General features: G+C 41.6%; 1 protein-coding gene across 1 annotated transcript in view; it reads right to left on the bottom strand.

Moving 5' to 3' along the window:
- Window positions 1-284: 284 nt before the first annotated feature.
- The window catches only part of PSEN1 (presenilin 1), a 44,286-nt gene continuing 26,508 nt past the window's right edge, over window positions 285-18,062 (bottom strand). The window contains exons 8-11 of the mRNA XM_058161950.1: window positions 17,464-17,550; window positions 10,706-10,879; window positions 5,375-5,493; window positions 285-3,736 (exon numbers count right to left, since the gene is read on the bottom strand). Coding sequence (XP_058017933.1) covers window positions 3,581-3,736; window positions 5,375-5,493; window positions 10,706-10,879; window positions 17,464-17,550 — 536 coding nt within the window. The 3' untranslated portion in view covers window positions 285-3,580. The remainder of the gene's footprint in view (window positions 3,737-5,374; window positions 5,494-10,705; window positions 10,880-17,463; window positions 17,551-18,062) is intronic.

Genomic DNA, 18,062 nt, shown 5'->3' with positions numbered 1-18,062 from the left:
AACAGTTGTTAAATGAGTTTTGCCCCATATTATAACCTTTCTTGCCACAGTTGTTAAGTGAACCACTGCAGTTGGTAACTAAGCAAGGTTTTATGACTTTAATCTACTTGAACTGAAACAAGTATCTCCATACATAGACTATCCTCAGTTTAAAAAATAGTATTTATTCCTTACCATGAAGGGAGGTGGGATGTTTTTATATGGATAAGACATTTATAATTAACATCAACCCTCTGAAACAGAAACATTTCTACTAGTGTTCAGCACAATAAATAAAAGAGTCACTGGATTCATGCGTTATTTATTAATAATTGATAAATACAAGGAAAATAGCAACAACTTGTCAAAATTATATCTTGAAAAGATGTTTTTAAAAAGCTTATTCACATTCATTTTGTATAATCAACAAACCAGTCTGGGGGAAAAAAAGGACTGAAAATCCAATTCTATTGCATTTTCACTATTCTTACCTGTAAACGAGTAATACTAGACAAAATCACACCTCTGTACAGGTTTGTGTGCTATGGATTTCTCGTAGATGATCTTTATGCATCACTGTAAAAGTAATTTATTAATAAAAGTCTTCATGTATCTTTCCTAAAAAATCTTTCCCTAATGTATTCTACTGTTTCTTTTGCTGCATCAGCAACATGTACAATAGAATCTTAGCTGGAGCATCCCTTGTGAAGACATCCAAATTATGCTTTATACTAAAATATTCTGCTTTTTCAGCTTACTACAGCCCTTAGAAGTTAGGTAATTACTAGCATTTGAATATACCACACTGATCGTATATCACATTAGTGGAAATTAGGACATTTCAAATCCTGCTATAGATAGTAACTTAGCTTTCATTTACAATCTCTCTAAAGCCCAATGGAAAAAAAAGTACAAGAATTTCACTGTCATGTTATAATTTTTTTAAACTTTTTGACTTGCAAGCTTCTGTTAAATAGTCCCATAACCATCAGAAACAATTTGATGGTAACAGAAGTTATCCTGTATTAAGGGATTCTTAAGGCAACTCTTATGGGCCTGATCATCACAGTATCTACATAGAGTGGCTTGTCAGAAGGTATTGATGTGTAAATGTGTCCAAACGATTGCCACCTAGAGTTAAACTGATTTTCAGGAAGCTTAAAATTGAGTCATAATTATTTGTAACTAAGTTGATACTTGTTAAATGTCCAAAGCGGTTGCTTTTGAGTCTAGTTTAACATCTTGCAACAAGCATGCATTTTTTTCTAAACCTGTTTTCATTTCTTAGATGCATATTCAAAACCCACAGGGAATACTTGGTGTTATTTAAGATTAGGGTTATGTTCGTTAAAATCCACTGACCCTTGTAATTTTGGGTAAAGCAGACACATGCTCAGATTTTAGGTTCTGTATTACAATGATTCAGTTTTCAAAGAGATAGTGAGCTCACATCTGCAAAATTTGAGATGACGTGTGTGGACCTGTATGGCAGAACACTCCATTCTTACAGTGAAATGAATATGCCCAGAAGAGGCAATTCTGTCCTAAATTATTACTTTACTAAATATAAAGAACAGTTTGTACAAAGAAGTATTCTATCACAGGAGCTGTGTTTGCAGTCTATGCTGTTGTTGAAATCCACGGATGCCTGAATCTACCTGATGCCTTCCAAAAGTGTTGGAAATACAGCTAGTAAAACTCCCAAGCAATATTCTAGAAATCCCAAAACGCAAAGACGACATTATGTTGGGAAAATGGCCAGTTTCACACCTTCATAATTAGGACCTAAAAATGGCTCAAAAAATGGAGATTCCTACTTTTATCATAAATATGTTTTCAGAAGCTCTTTGAAATCCATGGAAAGCTTATACGGACTTCTGTAATGGCTTACTGAAGTGTTAGATGTATGGGTAACAAGCAACCTGTATGATGATCAGGCTCAAACGATCTCTGCAATAAAACCATCAGCAGTTGCACTGCAGACTTGCAGTGCCAATAACAGTGCTCGGATGAGCTTAGCAGTAGTACCAGACTTTGGCAGTCTTCTTTGGTAGTCTTCTATTTACAATCCCAGCTTCACAAACCAAAGAGAGATGCTCAAGTAAGTATCAGTACAAGCAAAATAGTAATGTAACATTATGTGTGGGTGTACATGAATAGATAACTTTTATTCTTTTATTTTATTTGTATTCGTTTTATTGACTGAATGTAATAGGTAGCTGGATGCTATTTGGTGCTTTAGGACAAGCTAGGCAGGTATATAGAAATGCTCCAATTTCCTCTGAAACCTAAAAGATGACATTCTCAACATGTGTTGAATAAGGAAAGGCAATATATGCGATGGGGTTTCAAGGGAAGCACCCGATTGCTGACAGGTTTTTTTTTGTGTGTGTGTGTGTTTGAGTGAAGGGGGACATCAACAAAAATCCCCATTAGGAAATTTCTGGAATGGTATTTTAAACAAGGAACATACGTATTGTACAGTAAAATTAAGTTACTCTTCCTGTGCCGCCTCCCTCACCCCACAATTTTTCTGAATGATTTTATGAGCAAGGCTAAATTACGTTACAATAATTATAGAATTTATTTGACAATTCCCTATGTATGTTCAGTTGAGATGTACTTTTCATTCACTCACATAATGGCTTCATTGTGGGAGACAGTTAGTATTATGTATCCTTCTTTTTAATTTTATATTGCAACATGCATGCATATATACATTTTTTTTAATAAAATGGTCCCAAGGATTTATTTAAAAAGTTTCAGAACAAAAAATGAAGTCAGGTTTTTTTTTTTTTTTTTAAAACCAAGATTTCATTGCAATGTTCTGTGATTTGATAGTTTTTAGTTTCTCTTTTAGTTTCTCTTCGTTGGTATAAATTATAAAACTCACTTGAAAGCTGAAAGGATATTCAGCATACTTTAAGGAAGGTAGATACCTAGAAATAAATTATATAGCTTAATAAGAAATGAGATTTTGTTTCTACACAAAGGATCCCAGGATATGCCTATCATATCCCCCAAAAAATTTCGGCAGAAGAATCTATGTGTGTGTTCTGTGCTGATCCGGCAAGGAGCATATAGGCTGTTCTGCAAGTACGACAATTAGAATTGGAAAGAAAGAAAAAAACCTAACAAAGTGCAAGACATTATTTGCTTGATTTTTTCCCCCCTTTAAACAAGATAACATTCTTTCCTCCCAATTGCTCTTCTCCGAGTGGCCTCAGGCTAACGAGCTGATAGTTTTCTGTTATGGCGTCACCCTCACTTCTCAGGCAGTTCAGCTTGATTTATCATCATACCGCTTAACAGTGGATGAATCCTCAGCATTCTTGGTTGGTGCAAGGTGGAACCCCAGGCTGAGCAATCTGTGCTCTGGTGAGAACAACGGCATCTTTTCTACAGACTGTCCTTTGAAAGAGATCCAAGTGCCCGCAGTCAAATGGCAGAAAACCCACCGGTTGAAGAGACCATTTTTACAAAGAAGAATCCAGTAATGCCCAGCATAGCAGCTGTTTTAGGAAATGAGGGGAAGATAGTTTCTCCCTCTTTTATTTGCTAAATTCAATAAAATGTCCGCAGGTGGTCAGCTGAAAAGGTGCTAGATATAAAACTGATGGAAAGCTAATTCGTCCATAAAAGGCTGCACCAAGTTATCTGTGGCAAAATAGAAAACTAGCCCAAATGTGATAGAAATTGGAAGAGCTGGTAAGGCCTTTTTAAAAATGGCAAGTAGCAAGAGGGTAAGGCACAGGCCCTAGGAATAAAAAAAGAAAGAGAGGAAAAAAAACATACATGTAAGTTATACAGTATGGAACAGCTCTTATCTCAAAGTATTAGATAGTTTCCTGCCTCCAGAGACAGCAATCTATCCTGGATGTCCTTCAGAGATAAACTAACCGCCAACAAGGATTGTTCATAAACTAGTTGAGAAAATCAAAATGGATAAATTGCCACTGAAAATTGCAATGAGGTAGATTTTTTAACCACATTCCCATTCTGTCACCTCTGTCACTGTGCTGAATAGCAGAGCCTGTTTACAAGGGATTTGGAGAGAGACAGGAGTCTTTAAGTGAGTAGAAACCTTTTCCCCCCCCAACCAACAAGACAGAGATGCCCAAATTCGCTGTAACAAATTCTATGATAATGGGGGGGGAGGGAAAGACACTCTCCTCTAAACATCAGGAGCAACCCACCAAGCATTTTATAAAAATGGATGGTTAGTTTCTATCATACCGCAAACCAAGGGTCATCTGCATGTATGTCAAGATGGTAGGCACAGCTGTGGGTGTGATGTATACAACTCATGTTAAAAAGACAGAGGGTTTAAATCATACCTACAATTGTGACTTCTTTTACCACCCCATATGTGAACATTTCTGCTATAAGCAGACAACTAGTAACCACATTTTCATTAACAGTAGAATAGTCTATCATGGAAGCAAGAGTTTTAGTAATTTCGGACAGTACTGCCCATGCAGAATATTAGGCTCCTTCTATGAAATTCTACTTTGATTGAAAATACTTTGGCAATTCCAAATGTACCGGATTTAGCTACCGGTGTCCATCCTCTTAAGCAAACAGTGTCTGCAATTAGAACTCTTGTGCCTTTCCCTTGGAACCTACATATCCTAAACCACTGATGTGCTAAGTTTTTTTTTTAATGGCTTCCCTTATTAGGAAAACACCATTATCTCAAGTCAGAATAGTAAGAAAGACACAAACAAAAATCTGTTCAAATTTATTATTGCCTAATGTCTTTCGAGAAATTCCTTACAATATTAAAAAGTTTATGACCAACTCTGAGCATCAGGTACATTGTTCCAGGTTCCACAATTCTGCCTCACTGGGAGGTCTTTTATGGTGATCACCCTGAAGGGATTGCACATAGGTCTGTTCCAGTGACCTTGCTTTTTTAAAAGAGTAAGAGAGGAAAACTTTCTTTCTCTCACCCCTCCTTCTCTGAGTTAGAGTTCCGATTTTCACTTTCAAGTCTGGGCATCATTCCAATCCAGCAACTAGCAATCTCTCTAGATGGATGCTTCTCGGAGAGGCTGAACTATTTTCTACAACCTCTTATTAGAGAATGGTATTTTTCTAGTCAGAACTGACAAGGATTTTACTTTCCTTTTTCTTGTGAAAGTGGAGATAAAACACAGAAACTATCATCCATCTATCAAGTTTCAGAGGGATGAGAGGAATTATCAGATTCAGATGCTGGAAATACTGTATAATTCAAAAAAAACAACAACAAACAAACAGAAAGAAAAACCTGCAAGAAAAAAACCTGAAGTTGTCCAGCTGATACATTTAAACAATTCCTAAAGAAGAGTGTTATTACATAATTTAACTAGCTAGAGCATCAAACAAGAAAGGGAAGGGGAAATATACTCACAATTAAAATGGCTACAAAACAGGCTAAAGTTGTGTTCCAGTCTCCACTGGCTGTTGCTGAAGCTTTGCCAACTAGAACACTGTAGAAAATGAAATCTCCTAAGCCAAGCTTAACTCCTCCTGCCAAAGGAAAAAAAAAACCTGCCGGTTAGAAATTAAAACCATTGTATGCAGCAACTCATGTTTGGTCATAGTGCATTTATTAAGACCGAGAAGAAATGGAACATTTAAGTGTGGGACTATTTTTTTTCTTTTTTGCTGTCAGCTCAATTAGACATGTTCTCTGCATGTTTGCATCTGAATAAACCTCAAGAAATATTTTTAGCTATCAAATTTCAAATGGATTAATGAAGAAAAATAAGCTGGAAAGTAAACTAAGATATAAATAAACCTTTTGGCTATGAAACCCCTTTGCTGTCTCCATAGCACAAAAAATAGAAAGCTTTTAGTTGAGTATACAGTTTTGTTTTGTCTGGAAAATAAAATTAAATTGAATTCAAGCTACGGTTAAGTTTCAGTATGAATTAGTTAAGAGGCTCAAGTTCAGTGATGACTAATCTTTTTGCCATCACGTGCTGGGGGGGATGTCAGGGGGGGTCGCGTGTGCATGTGCCCACATCCATAATTTTATGCGCCCCGCCTCCACACATGTGCACGTGACACCCCTCCCCCCACTCCTGGCACGCAATGGCCCGGTAGACCCATTTTTCTCTCTCACCTGGCTCCAGAGCCTTTCTAGGGAGGCCAAAGATGGCCCATTTGCCAACTTCCGGTGGGATCGGAAGGCCCATTTTTTGCTGGCCCCAGCCTCCAGGCCTCTGTAGGAGTCTGGAAAGGGTGAAAATGGCCTTCCCCACCCCACCAGAGGTCCTCCGGATGCCAGAAACAGCCCATTTGCCAACTTCTAGTGGGACCAGAAGTTTGCAAACGGGCCGTTTTTGGTCTCCAGAGGACCTCCGGGGGGTGAGGAAGGCCATTTTTGCCCCCCCGACTCCTAGAGAGGCTCTGGAGCCAATTGAGAGAGAAAAACGGGCCTCCCCCCTCCCCCTTGAGGCCCTCCGGAGGCAGGAAACAGCCTGTTTCCCTACTTCTGGTGGGCCCAGAAAATCAGCTGGCCGGAGCACGCATGCGTGCCGGAGCTGAGCTCGTGTGCCCACTGATATGGCCATCACAGCTCTAGTTAAATAGAAGGTTCCTGATTTATTGGCTCATTCTGTGAAGGAAGAAGCAAGGCACACTGTTGGCAAAAAGCTTATTTTCATATTTTGCCTTAAGAAGCTGAGATTGTCTGTTGAGGGCAACTGACTAGGAATTACATTTTAAAATACGATGCTAACCAGTTATGTGCAATAAGTGTTTAAAAACTGGCTCTGCCAGCTCCAGTGCCACAGAATAACTGATTTGCACAACAGGCATCACAGCTCAGCTTTGCTTCAACCAGCATCCAAAATTCCTGAAAATTTAACAATTGGTTCTTACCACCCATTATGAGCTGGCTCCAGCATGCTGTTGATGATTACCGAACCCAAATGGAAAAACAGTCCAGGGACTGCAACCTACCCCCTTACTGCTGTTGCTCAGAAGCAGAGAACGCAACTATATTGGACAAATCCTGCTATTATTGCTTTTCCTCTTTCATTACACAAAACACCTAAAATGCTTCTAAATACAGCCTACAAGATTCCGCTTAATTCTTTTGCCCTTTCGATGCTGTTATCAAGAAAATTAGTCTTTGTTAAAGCCAATGAAATGGCATGCAAAGCCATTTCAGAGTGTTTTTTATTTATTACAACTTTATAGTGAAAAACAACTTCTGTTTTTCTGCACAGAGAGAAAAAAAAAGGGTAAATTGCACTCTGTGCTCAAAATGATAGATTGTCATGTGTAAGAGCTTATACCTGCCTCAATGTCTCCTACCAAATTCTTATGTTTTAAGGTATATGTTTCTACTGACAGTGCATTTTTATAATTAAACCTATGTTTACAGGTTACCAACTGATCTATTGCCCTTATTTGTACGATAATGAAGAGCTTGGCAGCACTTAGAAGTAAACACTCGATTAGCGTAAAACAGAGGGATTTTGATTTTCATCCTAAATTCTTAAGTGCTATCATAATGTTTGGAATTCTAAGGTACATCCTTGATTGATTATGAAAATTGACTGGTGCACAGTAATCACCTCGAAGGTGGAAGGAAAAATTGTACATGATTGTAGAAAGGAAAGCCATCAGCCCAAGTGTGTAATGATCACAATAAGGCCAAAGATGGTCCTCCTGTGAAAGCAAGAGATGTACTGGTGTCATTGGAATTATGCAATCAGAACCGGAAAAGACTGTCCAGAGCAAAAGTACTGTAGCCATTGCCTCTGAGAAAATTAAACTATACAAGGAAGATTGCAGAAAAGGAGTGCCACAGTTCTAAAGATGAAATCGTGAATAAACTAGGCAATATGCAGCAAGACCTATATCTTTACATGGACAAAATTATCACCTTCTCAACTAATTTTGAAAAGTGAAGCCGTGCAGGACAACAAAAAGCTACCAGATCTACTGCAATTCTAGGATAGTTGTCTGATATTTACTAGAACTAAACTGAGCCACCTCTTCTCAGAATGATACTCATTGAATATATTCCGTACTGAGAAGTTGTTATTGCCCTTAAGACAACTGGTACAGACAGGTTTCCTATGAGCTGTCTTCTTGAGTTCTCACCAGAATGCTGAAATTAAGATTTAGATTTCTAATAAAAAACAAATTATACATAGGAATACTATAGCTGTTTGAGAATCTCAGTCTAGACCAGGGATGGCAAACCTTTTTGCCATCGCGTGCCAAAAGTGGGGGGGGGAGCATGGGGGGGTATGCATACCCACACCTATAATGCAATGCCCCCTGCCCCCTAGAAAGCCTCTGGAGCCTGGGGAGAGTGAAAAAACAGGCCTTCCCTACCCCCTGGAGACCCTCCGGAGGCTGGAAACAGCCTGTTTCCCAACTTCTGGTGGGCTCGAAAGGGCCAAAAATCAGATGGCCGGCGCACGCATGCGCGCTGAAGCTGAGCTAGGGCAACACTTGCATGCCCACCAACATGGCTCTACGTGCCACCATCACGGGTCTAGACTCTAGATGTCACAGAAACAGTTTATTGGCACATTTTCTTGGTAGCATACAGTAATGTAGTTAATGCCAGAATGAATACTGGAGCAAAGGTCTCTGATGACAATTGCTTGGAAGATCACTGTCAGCCAAAATAGGATACCTGCCTTCTACACTAATAGCATCTGTTCTATGTAAAGCTTATTTGCTATAGAACTTAGTGTCTTCCAAAGAGGAAACTCTCATTTTAAGACCGACAACAGATTTCATCTAGTCAAGGATTCAATACATTCAGTATTGAAACTCCCTTGCTCTGTTACCATTGCCAAATGTACTGGTTTATGTCCCTTGTCCTTCACGAAGGTCTAATCAATAAGGACATGATTACAGCATGGCAAATTCCATCACCCTGCCTACCCAGATATTCTCAACCCTCCTCCCATTGCTGGTATCCCAGTGCAGCATATCTTACTAGTCTTGTCTGGCACTTGGATTTCCCTAAAGCTTTTCTTTCCTTTCCTTTCCTTTGCTCCATTCCTTGTCACTGCCTATATCTACATATGTTCTGAAAAGGGAAATGTTCAATCTTGGATTTTTATTACAGTTTGGGCATAGAGTAGTTTGCACATCCTTTGTACAAAGAGGATCCGCCTGAAAAGGAAAATTGAAGGTTGCATGGAAATACATTTCCCAACAACTTTTTCAAGGTCGTAAGCATCTCTGGCAGAACAAAGATGTGAACAAATGAACCAAAAATAGATATAATTATGATGTAGAAAATATGAACTAGCAATCTGTTCTTTTTCAAAGGACCAGAGCAATGAATTTCATAAAATTAAAACTTAGCATAAGCTTTACGAGAAGGACAGAAAAAAAAATCCAAATAGCTTCATCAGTGATTAAAAGGATCTGAGCTAAAACAACAGCAGTCCTCTTGGGAACACGACGGCAGAGATCTGTTTAGGCTTGCCAAAACGCAGCTTAGGTTACTTCTACCAAAATACCTCATTATTAAGAGGAATTCTGGCTATAAAGTTGCAAGGGATCATTAACATTAACGTATTTTCTGTCAGTCTGAAAATCATTACACTGATCATTCTACATTCACAACAGTTTTTGATTAACGAATAAACCCATACTTTCTATTAGACTATATTGTTACAAACAGCATTATGGAGGTCAATTTTTATATCAATGGGGAGAGTGACATTTATTCCAAGGTTTGACATGGTTTTTAGGAGAAACTAATACAGATGGATTACTCACACGTGGGACTAAAGAGCATTCTCTTTTTGTGGCTGTATGAGTAAATGAAGCATTTTTGTTTTATTCTCATTCCTCGAGCAGGACATTTAAATAGTTTGGTTTGCACTTCTTGGTTTCTTTACACCAGCAGAATAGAAAGCCCAAGACATCTAAATTTCTTATTTCCCTGAAATCTTCAGGCATTCACACAAACCTGCTCAAACAGCTTCCCAAGAAATTCACTCATGTAACATTGGCCGAATTCCATAAAGCAAACTCGCAAGAAATGCTTGCTATCCTATCATTCATCAAGAGAAGTTTTCAATTCATTTTAAGAGTGACTTAAATAAGGGCTTTTAGGAACATAACATAGTAAGAGTGCTATAGCAAAAGTTAAAAATAACAGCTGCTGCTTCTATAATGATCAGGATTTGGCCAGAAAATTGCCTTTTAAAGTTGAGATAGGTAGCCTGTGGTCCAAGTTCCCCTTCTAAAACCCTTGAGCCCAGGGGCGGGTTTCAAAACCCGTCGCTACTGGTTCACTCATGGGCATGTGTGCTCGCACAATACTTCTGCGCATGTGCAGAAGCATCCGGGTGAGTGGGCGGAGCCTCCTGCCACTGCTACCAGCTCACCCGATCAAGGGCGAACCGGTAGCAACCCACCACTGCTCGAGTCTCTTTCTCTCTCTCTCTGACTTGATTACTGAGAATACCGCTTACTCCTATTCTGAGATGGGACACATGAAAATTGTAGCTTGTTTGAAGGCAGGCATTTTCAAAGAAAAAGCAATCTCTTCAAAACTACCTAAAAACATCCAACCTCTGCCTACATGTGGGACAAGGCCTCATGCACTTTGCAGCCCATGTAACCCCAAAAGTATTAAGTAATGTACTTTAGCAACTAAAAGGTTGTCATCACCAATTCTAAATCAACAGTAAGTTTCTGTGTTGCCTGGAAAACTGATTTATATTTATTCATACATGTTACTTACTCTCTTCTGGATCCTCGCTTGCCAGGGAATTCGTGGGAAGAGCCTGAACTGCTGCTCGTGTTTCACGGGTTGACTGCATTGGCCCAATCCTGCTGTCTCGTTGCTGCTCCCATTCTGGATTGAAACCTCCATCATCTACCTCAGGACCTGCATTCTGGTTTTGATTCACTGTAACTGAAATACACAGGCATTTCTACTACACTCTGTTCTCATTATCCAAATACCTCATTAGATTATATGATAGTTGATAGGGGGGAAAATGTTGCCCCTGTGCTAACAAAAACCAAGTACTACCCAAATGAAAAATAAGTTAGGGTGCACCCAAATCTTAAAGTTTGTATATACAGGTAATCCTTGACTTATGACCACAATTGAGCCCAAAATTTCTGCTGCCAAGTGAGACATTTGTTAAGTGAATTCTGCTCCATTTTACGATCTTTCTTGCCACATTTGTTAAGTGAATCACTTTGGTTGTTAATTTAGTAACATGGCTGTTAAGTGAATCTGGCCATTGACTTTGCTGGTCAGAAGCTCGCAAAAGGTGATCACATGACCCGAGGGCACTGCAACCATCATAAATATTTATTTTTATTTATCAAACTTATATACCGCACCATCTCCCGTAGGACTCAGGGCGGTTCACAGGCATATTAAAACAATATAAAACAATGTAATAAATAAACATTTAAAACCCAGATTAAAACTAAATATTATCAAAGCCTGATCACTAAAACAGTAAGAACCAATAAAACCCCCATTAAAATTTGGTTAAAACATTGTTCTTAGGCTAGTCCTGCACGCTGAAATAATAGAGTCTTCAGTTCACGTCTGAAGGTCCGGAGGTCAGGGAGTTGTCGTAATCCTGGAGGAAGCTCATTCCACAGGGCTGGTGCCGCCACAGAGAAGGCCCTCCCCCTGGGGGTCGCCAACCTACATTGTTTGGTCGCCGGCACTCTGAGGAGGGCCACTCTGTGGGAGCGCACCGGTCGTTGGGAGGCAATCGGTGGCAGAAGGCGGTCTCGAAGGTATCCCGGTCCTAAGCCATGGAGCGCTTTAAAGATGGTAACCAAAACCTTGAATTGCACCCGGAAGACTACCGGTAGCCAGTGCAGGCCGCGCAGGATAGGTGTTATATGGGAGCAACGCGGTGCTCCCTCTATCACCCGCGCGGCCGCATTCTGGACTAACTGAAGCCTCCGGGTGCTCTTCAAGGGGAGCCCCATGTAGAGAGCATTGCAATAGTCCAGGCGGGAAGTGACGAGGGCGTGAGTGACCGTGCGTAAGGCGTCCCGGTCAAGGAAGGGGCGCAACTGGCGAATCAGGTGGACCTGATAAAAAGCTCCCCTGGCGACGGCTGTCAAATGATCCTCTAAGGACAGCCGGTCGTCCAGGAGAATGCCTAAGTTGCGCACTCCCTCCCTGGGGGTCAGTACTTCCTCCCCCACAGTCAGCGATGGTGTAAGCTGACTGTACCGGGACGCCGGCACCCACAGCCACTCTGTCTTGGAAGGGTTGAGTCGAAGCCTGTTCCTCCCCATCCAGACCCGTACGGCCTCAAGACACCGGCCCATCACCTCAACGGCTTCATTGGGGTGGTTCGGGGTGGAAATGTACAGCTGGGTGTCATCAGCGTACAGATGATAGTCCACCCCGAAACCACGGATAACCTCACCCAGCGGCTTCATATAGATGTTGAACAGGAGAGGCGAGAGGACAGACCCCTGAGGCACCCCACAAGTGAGGCGCCTTGGGGTCGACCTCTGCCCCCCTGCCAACACCGTCTGCGAACGGTCAGAGAGATAGGAGGAGAACCACCGATACACGGTGCCTCCCACTCCCAATCCCCCCAACCGTCGCAGCAGGATACCATGGTCGATGGTATCAAAAGCCGCCGAAAGATCTAATAGAACCAGGACAGAGGAACAACCCCTGTCCCGGGCTCTCCAGAGGTCATCCACCAACGCGACCAAAGCCGTCTCGATGCTGTAACCGGGTCTGAAGCCGGACTGGAACGGGTCCAGATAGACAGTTTCCTCCAGGTGTTGAGGAAGCTGATTTGCCACCACACTCTCAACAACCTTCGCTAAAAGGGAAGGTTGGAGACTGGACGATAGTTCGCTAAAACAGCCGGGTCCAGGGAGGGCTTCTTGAGGAGGGGCCTCACCACCGCCTCTTTCAAAGCAGCGGGAAGACACCTCCAACAAAGAAGCGTTGGTAACTTCCTGGAGCCAGCCTCGTGTAACCTCCCGGTGGCCAGCACCATCCAGGAGGGACACGGGTCCAATAAACATGTGGTGGAGTTCACCCTGCCCACCAACCTGTCCATGTCCTCAGGAGTCACAGGATCGAACTCAGCCCAGATAACATTCTCAAGACCTGTCCCCGTCATCCCACCTGAATCTATCCAATCAGTGTCCAAGCCGTCCCGAATCTGAGTGATTTTATCCGACAGATATTGAACAAAATCCTCAGCGCGACCCTGTAAGGGTCCTCCCGAGCCCCTGTGTGAGCAGGGGCGGGTCACCTAAACAGGGTGGCTGGGCGATTATCTGCCGATGCGATGAGTGCGGAGAAATAGTTATGTTTCGCCACCCTGATCGCCACTAGATAGGTCTGAATATATGACCTTGCTAGTGTTCGGTCAGGTTCGGAGCGGCTGGACCTCCAGGCGCTCTCTAGGCTTCTTTTCCGACGCTTCATCTCTCTCAGCTCCTCGTTGTACCAAGGAGCTGGTCGAGTTCGTCGCCGGGTCAGAAGCCGCAAAGGCACGACACGGTCTAAGGCGCCAGCGGCCGCCTCATCCCAGGCGGCTGCCAGTTCCTCAGCCGAGCCGTGGGCTCACTCCCTTGGAAATGGCCCAAGCTCCGCCAGAAACCTCTGTCCATCAGGCGCCTGGGACGGAACCATCGAACCGGTTCCGTCTCCCTGCGGTGAGGTGTAGCGGTCCGAAAGTCAAGCTGAAGGAGTAAATGATCTGACCATGACAAGGGTTGAGATATTAATTCCCCTAACTCCAGATCATTTAGCCACTGTCCCGAGACGAAAATCAGGTCCAGTGTGTTACCCCCGACGTGGGTGGGGACCGCAACTACCTGGGTCAGGTCCAAGGCTGTCATGGAAGCCATGAACTCCCGAGCTACCATTGACGAATCGCCCGCTGACGGCAGGTTGAAATCCCCCATGACCATAAGTCTGGGGGTCTCAACCGCCGTCCCGGCTATCATCTCCAGCAGCTCGGGCAGGGCTGCCGTCATGTAGCAAGGAGCCAAGTACGTGATCAGCAAGCCCACCTGCACCCCCCGGCCCCACCTCACGAAGAGGGTTTCACAACCGGCTATCTGCGGGACAGCAACCTCCCTCGGATCGAGACTCTCGTTAATGACAACCGCTACCCTCCCACCCCTACCCTGGGCCCTCGGCTGATGAACGCACGAAACCCGGTGGGCACATCTCAGTGAGGGAACCCCTCCGTGCCCAGCCAGGTTTCCGTAATGCCCATTAGGTCCGCTCCCCCCTCTTGAATAAGATCGGATATGAGGGGGGCCTTATTCATGACGGACCTAGCATTACATAACATCAACCGAAGGTCCAGGTTCCGAGGGATATAGCCACTCGGGACCTGAGTGAAGCCAAGGGGCCCGGAGTGCGGTATCGCTTTCAGACAGCGAGAACGCACTCCCCGGACATGATATGAGCCCCTGCTTCCGCCATACCTGCCCCTCCCACTTACCGTGCAGATGGAAATGCCCACATGTGGTTGAGTCTTAGCCTCCTCTAAGACCTCCATTTTATGAACCTCCAGACCGTGAACTTTAGAAGGGACTAGCCTAACCCCCTGTGGGTTAGTTGCCAAGTGCCTGAATTTTGATCATGTGACCATGGGGATGCTGCAACAGTTGTAAGTCTGAAAAATGGTCATAAGTCACATTTTTCAGTGCCGTTGTAACTTTGAATGGTCACCGAATGAACTGTTGTAAGTCGAGGACTACCTATACTTAATTTTTCACAGGTATAGAGTAATAGTGATCTTCACCGCAAATAGATTTGAAAAGAAAATGGTTGTAAATCAGTTTTAGCAAACAAAGTAAAACTGGACAGTCACGTACATTATAAGCATCTAACACCATCCAAAGGCATTCTGTTGAAAAAGCAAATACTATTCCCCACACTCTTGCAAGTTAAGCTACACAGCAGCAAATTGCCCATGGTGTTCCAGTTGTGTTGGATTATAATTTCCATTGGCTTCAACCAACATATACGCTAAGAATCCAATGACGGTCCATTTATTGAAAATGTGACAAGTACATCGTTTTCTTGCCTGGCAGTGAAAATATCACCATCAATTAAATAAACAGCTATCAAACCACTAGCCTTTTAAGAATGGATGCCTGAGGATAGCATACTCATTCTGCCTGACATTTGATCCTATTCTGATACTGAAAAAGCAATCTGATAGAACTCACGTAAGCTAATTGCCTAACAAGGAAACAATCAAAACTAGAACTTTAGGTGAAGGAAGCAATAAAATAGTCTGATGGTGAATATTTAGGATCTCTGCTTTGGAGGCAAATATAGAATATTATTATTTCCACTAGTCCCTATTATTTCTAGCTAGGGCCATATGGCTTTCTAAATTAAAAATAGTTCTATAAGCTGAGGAACTTGCAAGAGCAATAAAAGAGCTCTCAGGACTAAACATGTATACCCAAGGAACTAATTGTTTTGCTTTCTTAAAAAAAAAAGATGTTCTTCAAATTTGTATTTCAATTTTATGCACAATTCTGTGGAAATAAAATTAGCCTTTAATATAATAGAACAGTACTTTCCACTGTACATGCACAAATTAGAAAATCTAGAAAAACGTACCATTTTCAGTTTAACATGGAATATCTGAAAGCCAATTTGGTATATTGATTTAAGGCACCAGCCCAGAAAGCAGGAAACTATGAATTAAAGACCTGATTTAGGCACCAAACCAAGTGGGCGAGTTTGGGCCAGTAACTCTTTCAGTCCCAAGAATCAGGCAGTGGCAAACCATTCTGAAAATCTTGCCAGGAAAACTGCATGGATTTGCCTAGGCAATCCCATAAATCAAGGAAAAATCACCTACATTTATTCATAAGGGATTTCTTTCAGTCTTACTAAAATCTTCCATTCTGTTTCTCTTGAAATCTAAAACCTCTGACTTTTTAATTTATTTATTAAACAAATATATGTGGGTGCCCAACTCATACACAGTTTCATTTTACTAGCTCAGAAATGGGGCACTTAGGGCCCTCCAAATGTTGGACATTTTCCATCATCTGTGATTAACGACCATGTTGGTTGACAATGATGGAACTGAGGTCCAATATCTGAGGTCTATCAGCTTATATTGTTATGTAACCCAATAATTCTGCTTATCAGAAAGCTGAAAATAGCACAAACTGTTAGTTCTACTCCCATAGACTCATTTGTTTTCAAGTAAGATCTATATGGAAGGAAAGAAAAATTGGGGAGACAAAAATATGGTAGCTGTTAGTTGGCAATAATCTAAATAGGTAAAGGATTTTTTTTAAGCCAGGAAGCAGGAGGCAAAAATGCTGTACAGGTTAATGACAATTCAGCAATTGTTCAAAGTTATGATTGCACTAAATGAGACCAACAACTAGTACTTGCAGTTGAGTCCATTGTAGTGTCTCCATGGTCACGTGATTGTGATTCAGGCACTTGGCAAAAGTCTTGCAATTATAATTGCGGCAGCATCCCATGGTCATGTAATCCCTATTTGAGACTTTCATGGCCTGATTCCAACAAGCAAAGTCAATGGGAAAGCTGGCAGGAGGTCATAAATGGCAATCATATGATTTTGTGCTTAACAACTATGCAGAATTCACCTGATGATTGCAACTGGAACTGCCAGAGCTGCCATTGTAAATTGGTGTCGTCACATGGCATTGTGCTCTATGACTTAGCAATAGAATTTCCAGTCCCAATTTACCATCATAACCCAGTACCATCTATAAAGTGTTCTGCATCTTTTACTTGGCCAGACATTATCTTAGAACAAATCCATATTTTTCTTTTGGGTTTGCTACCTAGTTAGAAGTGTATTTATTGTACTCAGTTAAAGATATTTCATAATGTGTAGTAGAGGAGAGAAGTAGATTTTTCTCCCCATTCTTCAAGATTTGTAAAAGATGGCTTTTCTAAATTTTACTTATTTTTATGATTTATTTGTTATTCGATTCTCACCAGCTCAAGGTTTACTTCCATCCTTCTGAGGTTGGTAAAATGAAGACCCAGGTTGTTGGGGTCAATATGCTGACTCTGTAAACCCCTTAGAGAGGGCTGTAAAGCACTGTAAAGCGGTATATAAGTCTAAGTGCTATTGGTATTAAATGAAAGCCGCCTCTGTAGATTTCTTTTTAAAAAGGACTTGAGGCCTGAAAGTAGAAGCTGTGTTGTTAAAACAGCATCCTTGTTAGAAAAAAAAGACCCAAGCCAATACTTGCAGAATTCCCTCCCCTCACTTGTTACAAGGATTCCTGGAGGTGAGTGGAAGTAAAACTGTCTCAGGACAAATGATAAGGAAACATTTTTCTGGCAGAGGGATTCAAATCACTGTGCACTGTTTATGCTTCATTGATAGACACAAATTCAGTATTTAAATACTAAAGCCCTTCTGTAAATATAAGAAGCTTAACATGAAACTGCTTGACAATTCTTATTCTATATTTCTCACACGACTTCACAAAGATTAAAAAAAAACACCTCACCTTGCTGATTGTAAGTGGCATTTTTAGAAGCTCCCTTCTGGGCTTCAGGATCTTGTTCAGCCATATTTACTAGCCATATCATTGTTGCTAATGGAAAAAAGAAGACCTAATTTATTGCTGCTATATGCTATTTAATCACCTTATATATACATTTTACATATTCAGCAACCTTCTGTTGTGTTGTGCCCACAGAAAACGGCAGTTACCCTTGCAATGAATTCATCTAAGATGTTATTAAAACAGAAGACAATAGCAAAGCTTCTTTTTTCTATTTGTGCTCTGTGCCCATTGTTATTAAATCAAAAGAAAATCTTAATACAATGGTACCTTGGTACTCGGCTGCTTTGAAACTCATCAAATTTGGTACTCAACGCATCTTGATGTGAAAATTTTGTCCCAGCACTTATTGTTTGCTTGGTACTCAGTTCACAGCTAGAACTCAGTGTTGGCTGCCTTGTGACTCATTACATTATTCCTTATGGGAAAATATTGTTTGGTACTCATTTTTTTTAGGTACTCATCATGCTTCCCGGAACCAATTAATGATGAGCACCGAGGTACCACTCTAACAAACAAATACATACTGCCTGAAAAATAAA

This window comes from Ahaetulla prasina, chromosome 1, assembly GCF_028640845.1.
Source record: "Ahaetulla prasina isolate Xishuangbanna chromosome 1, ASM2864084v1, whole genome shotgun sequence".
Lineage (NCBI taxonomy): Eukaryota > Metazoa > Chordata > Lepidosauria > Squamata > Colubridae > Ahaetulla > Ahaetulla prasina.
Note: the sequence above shows the minus strand (reverse complement) of the source record. Positions and strands in the feature narration are given on the sequence as shown.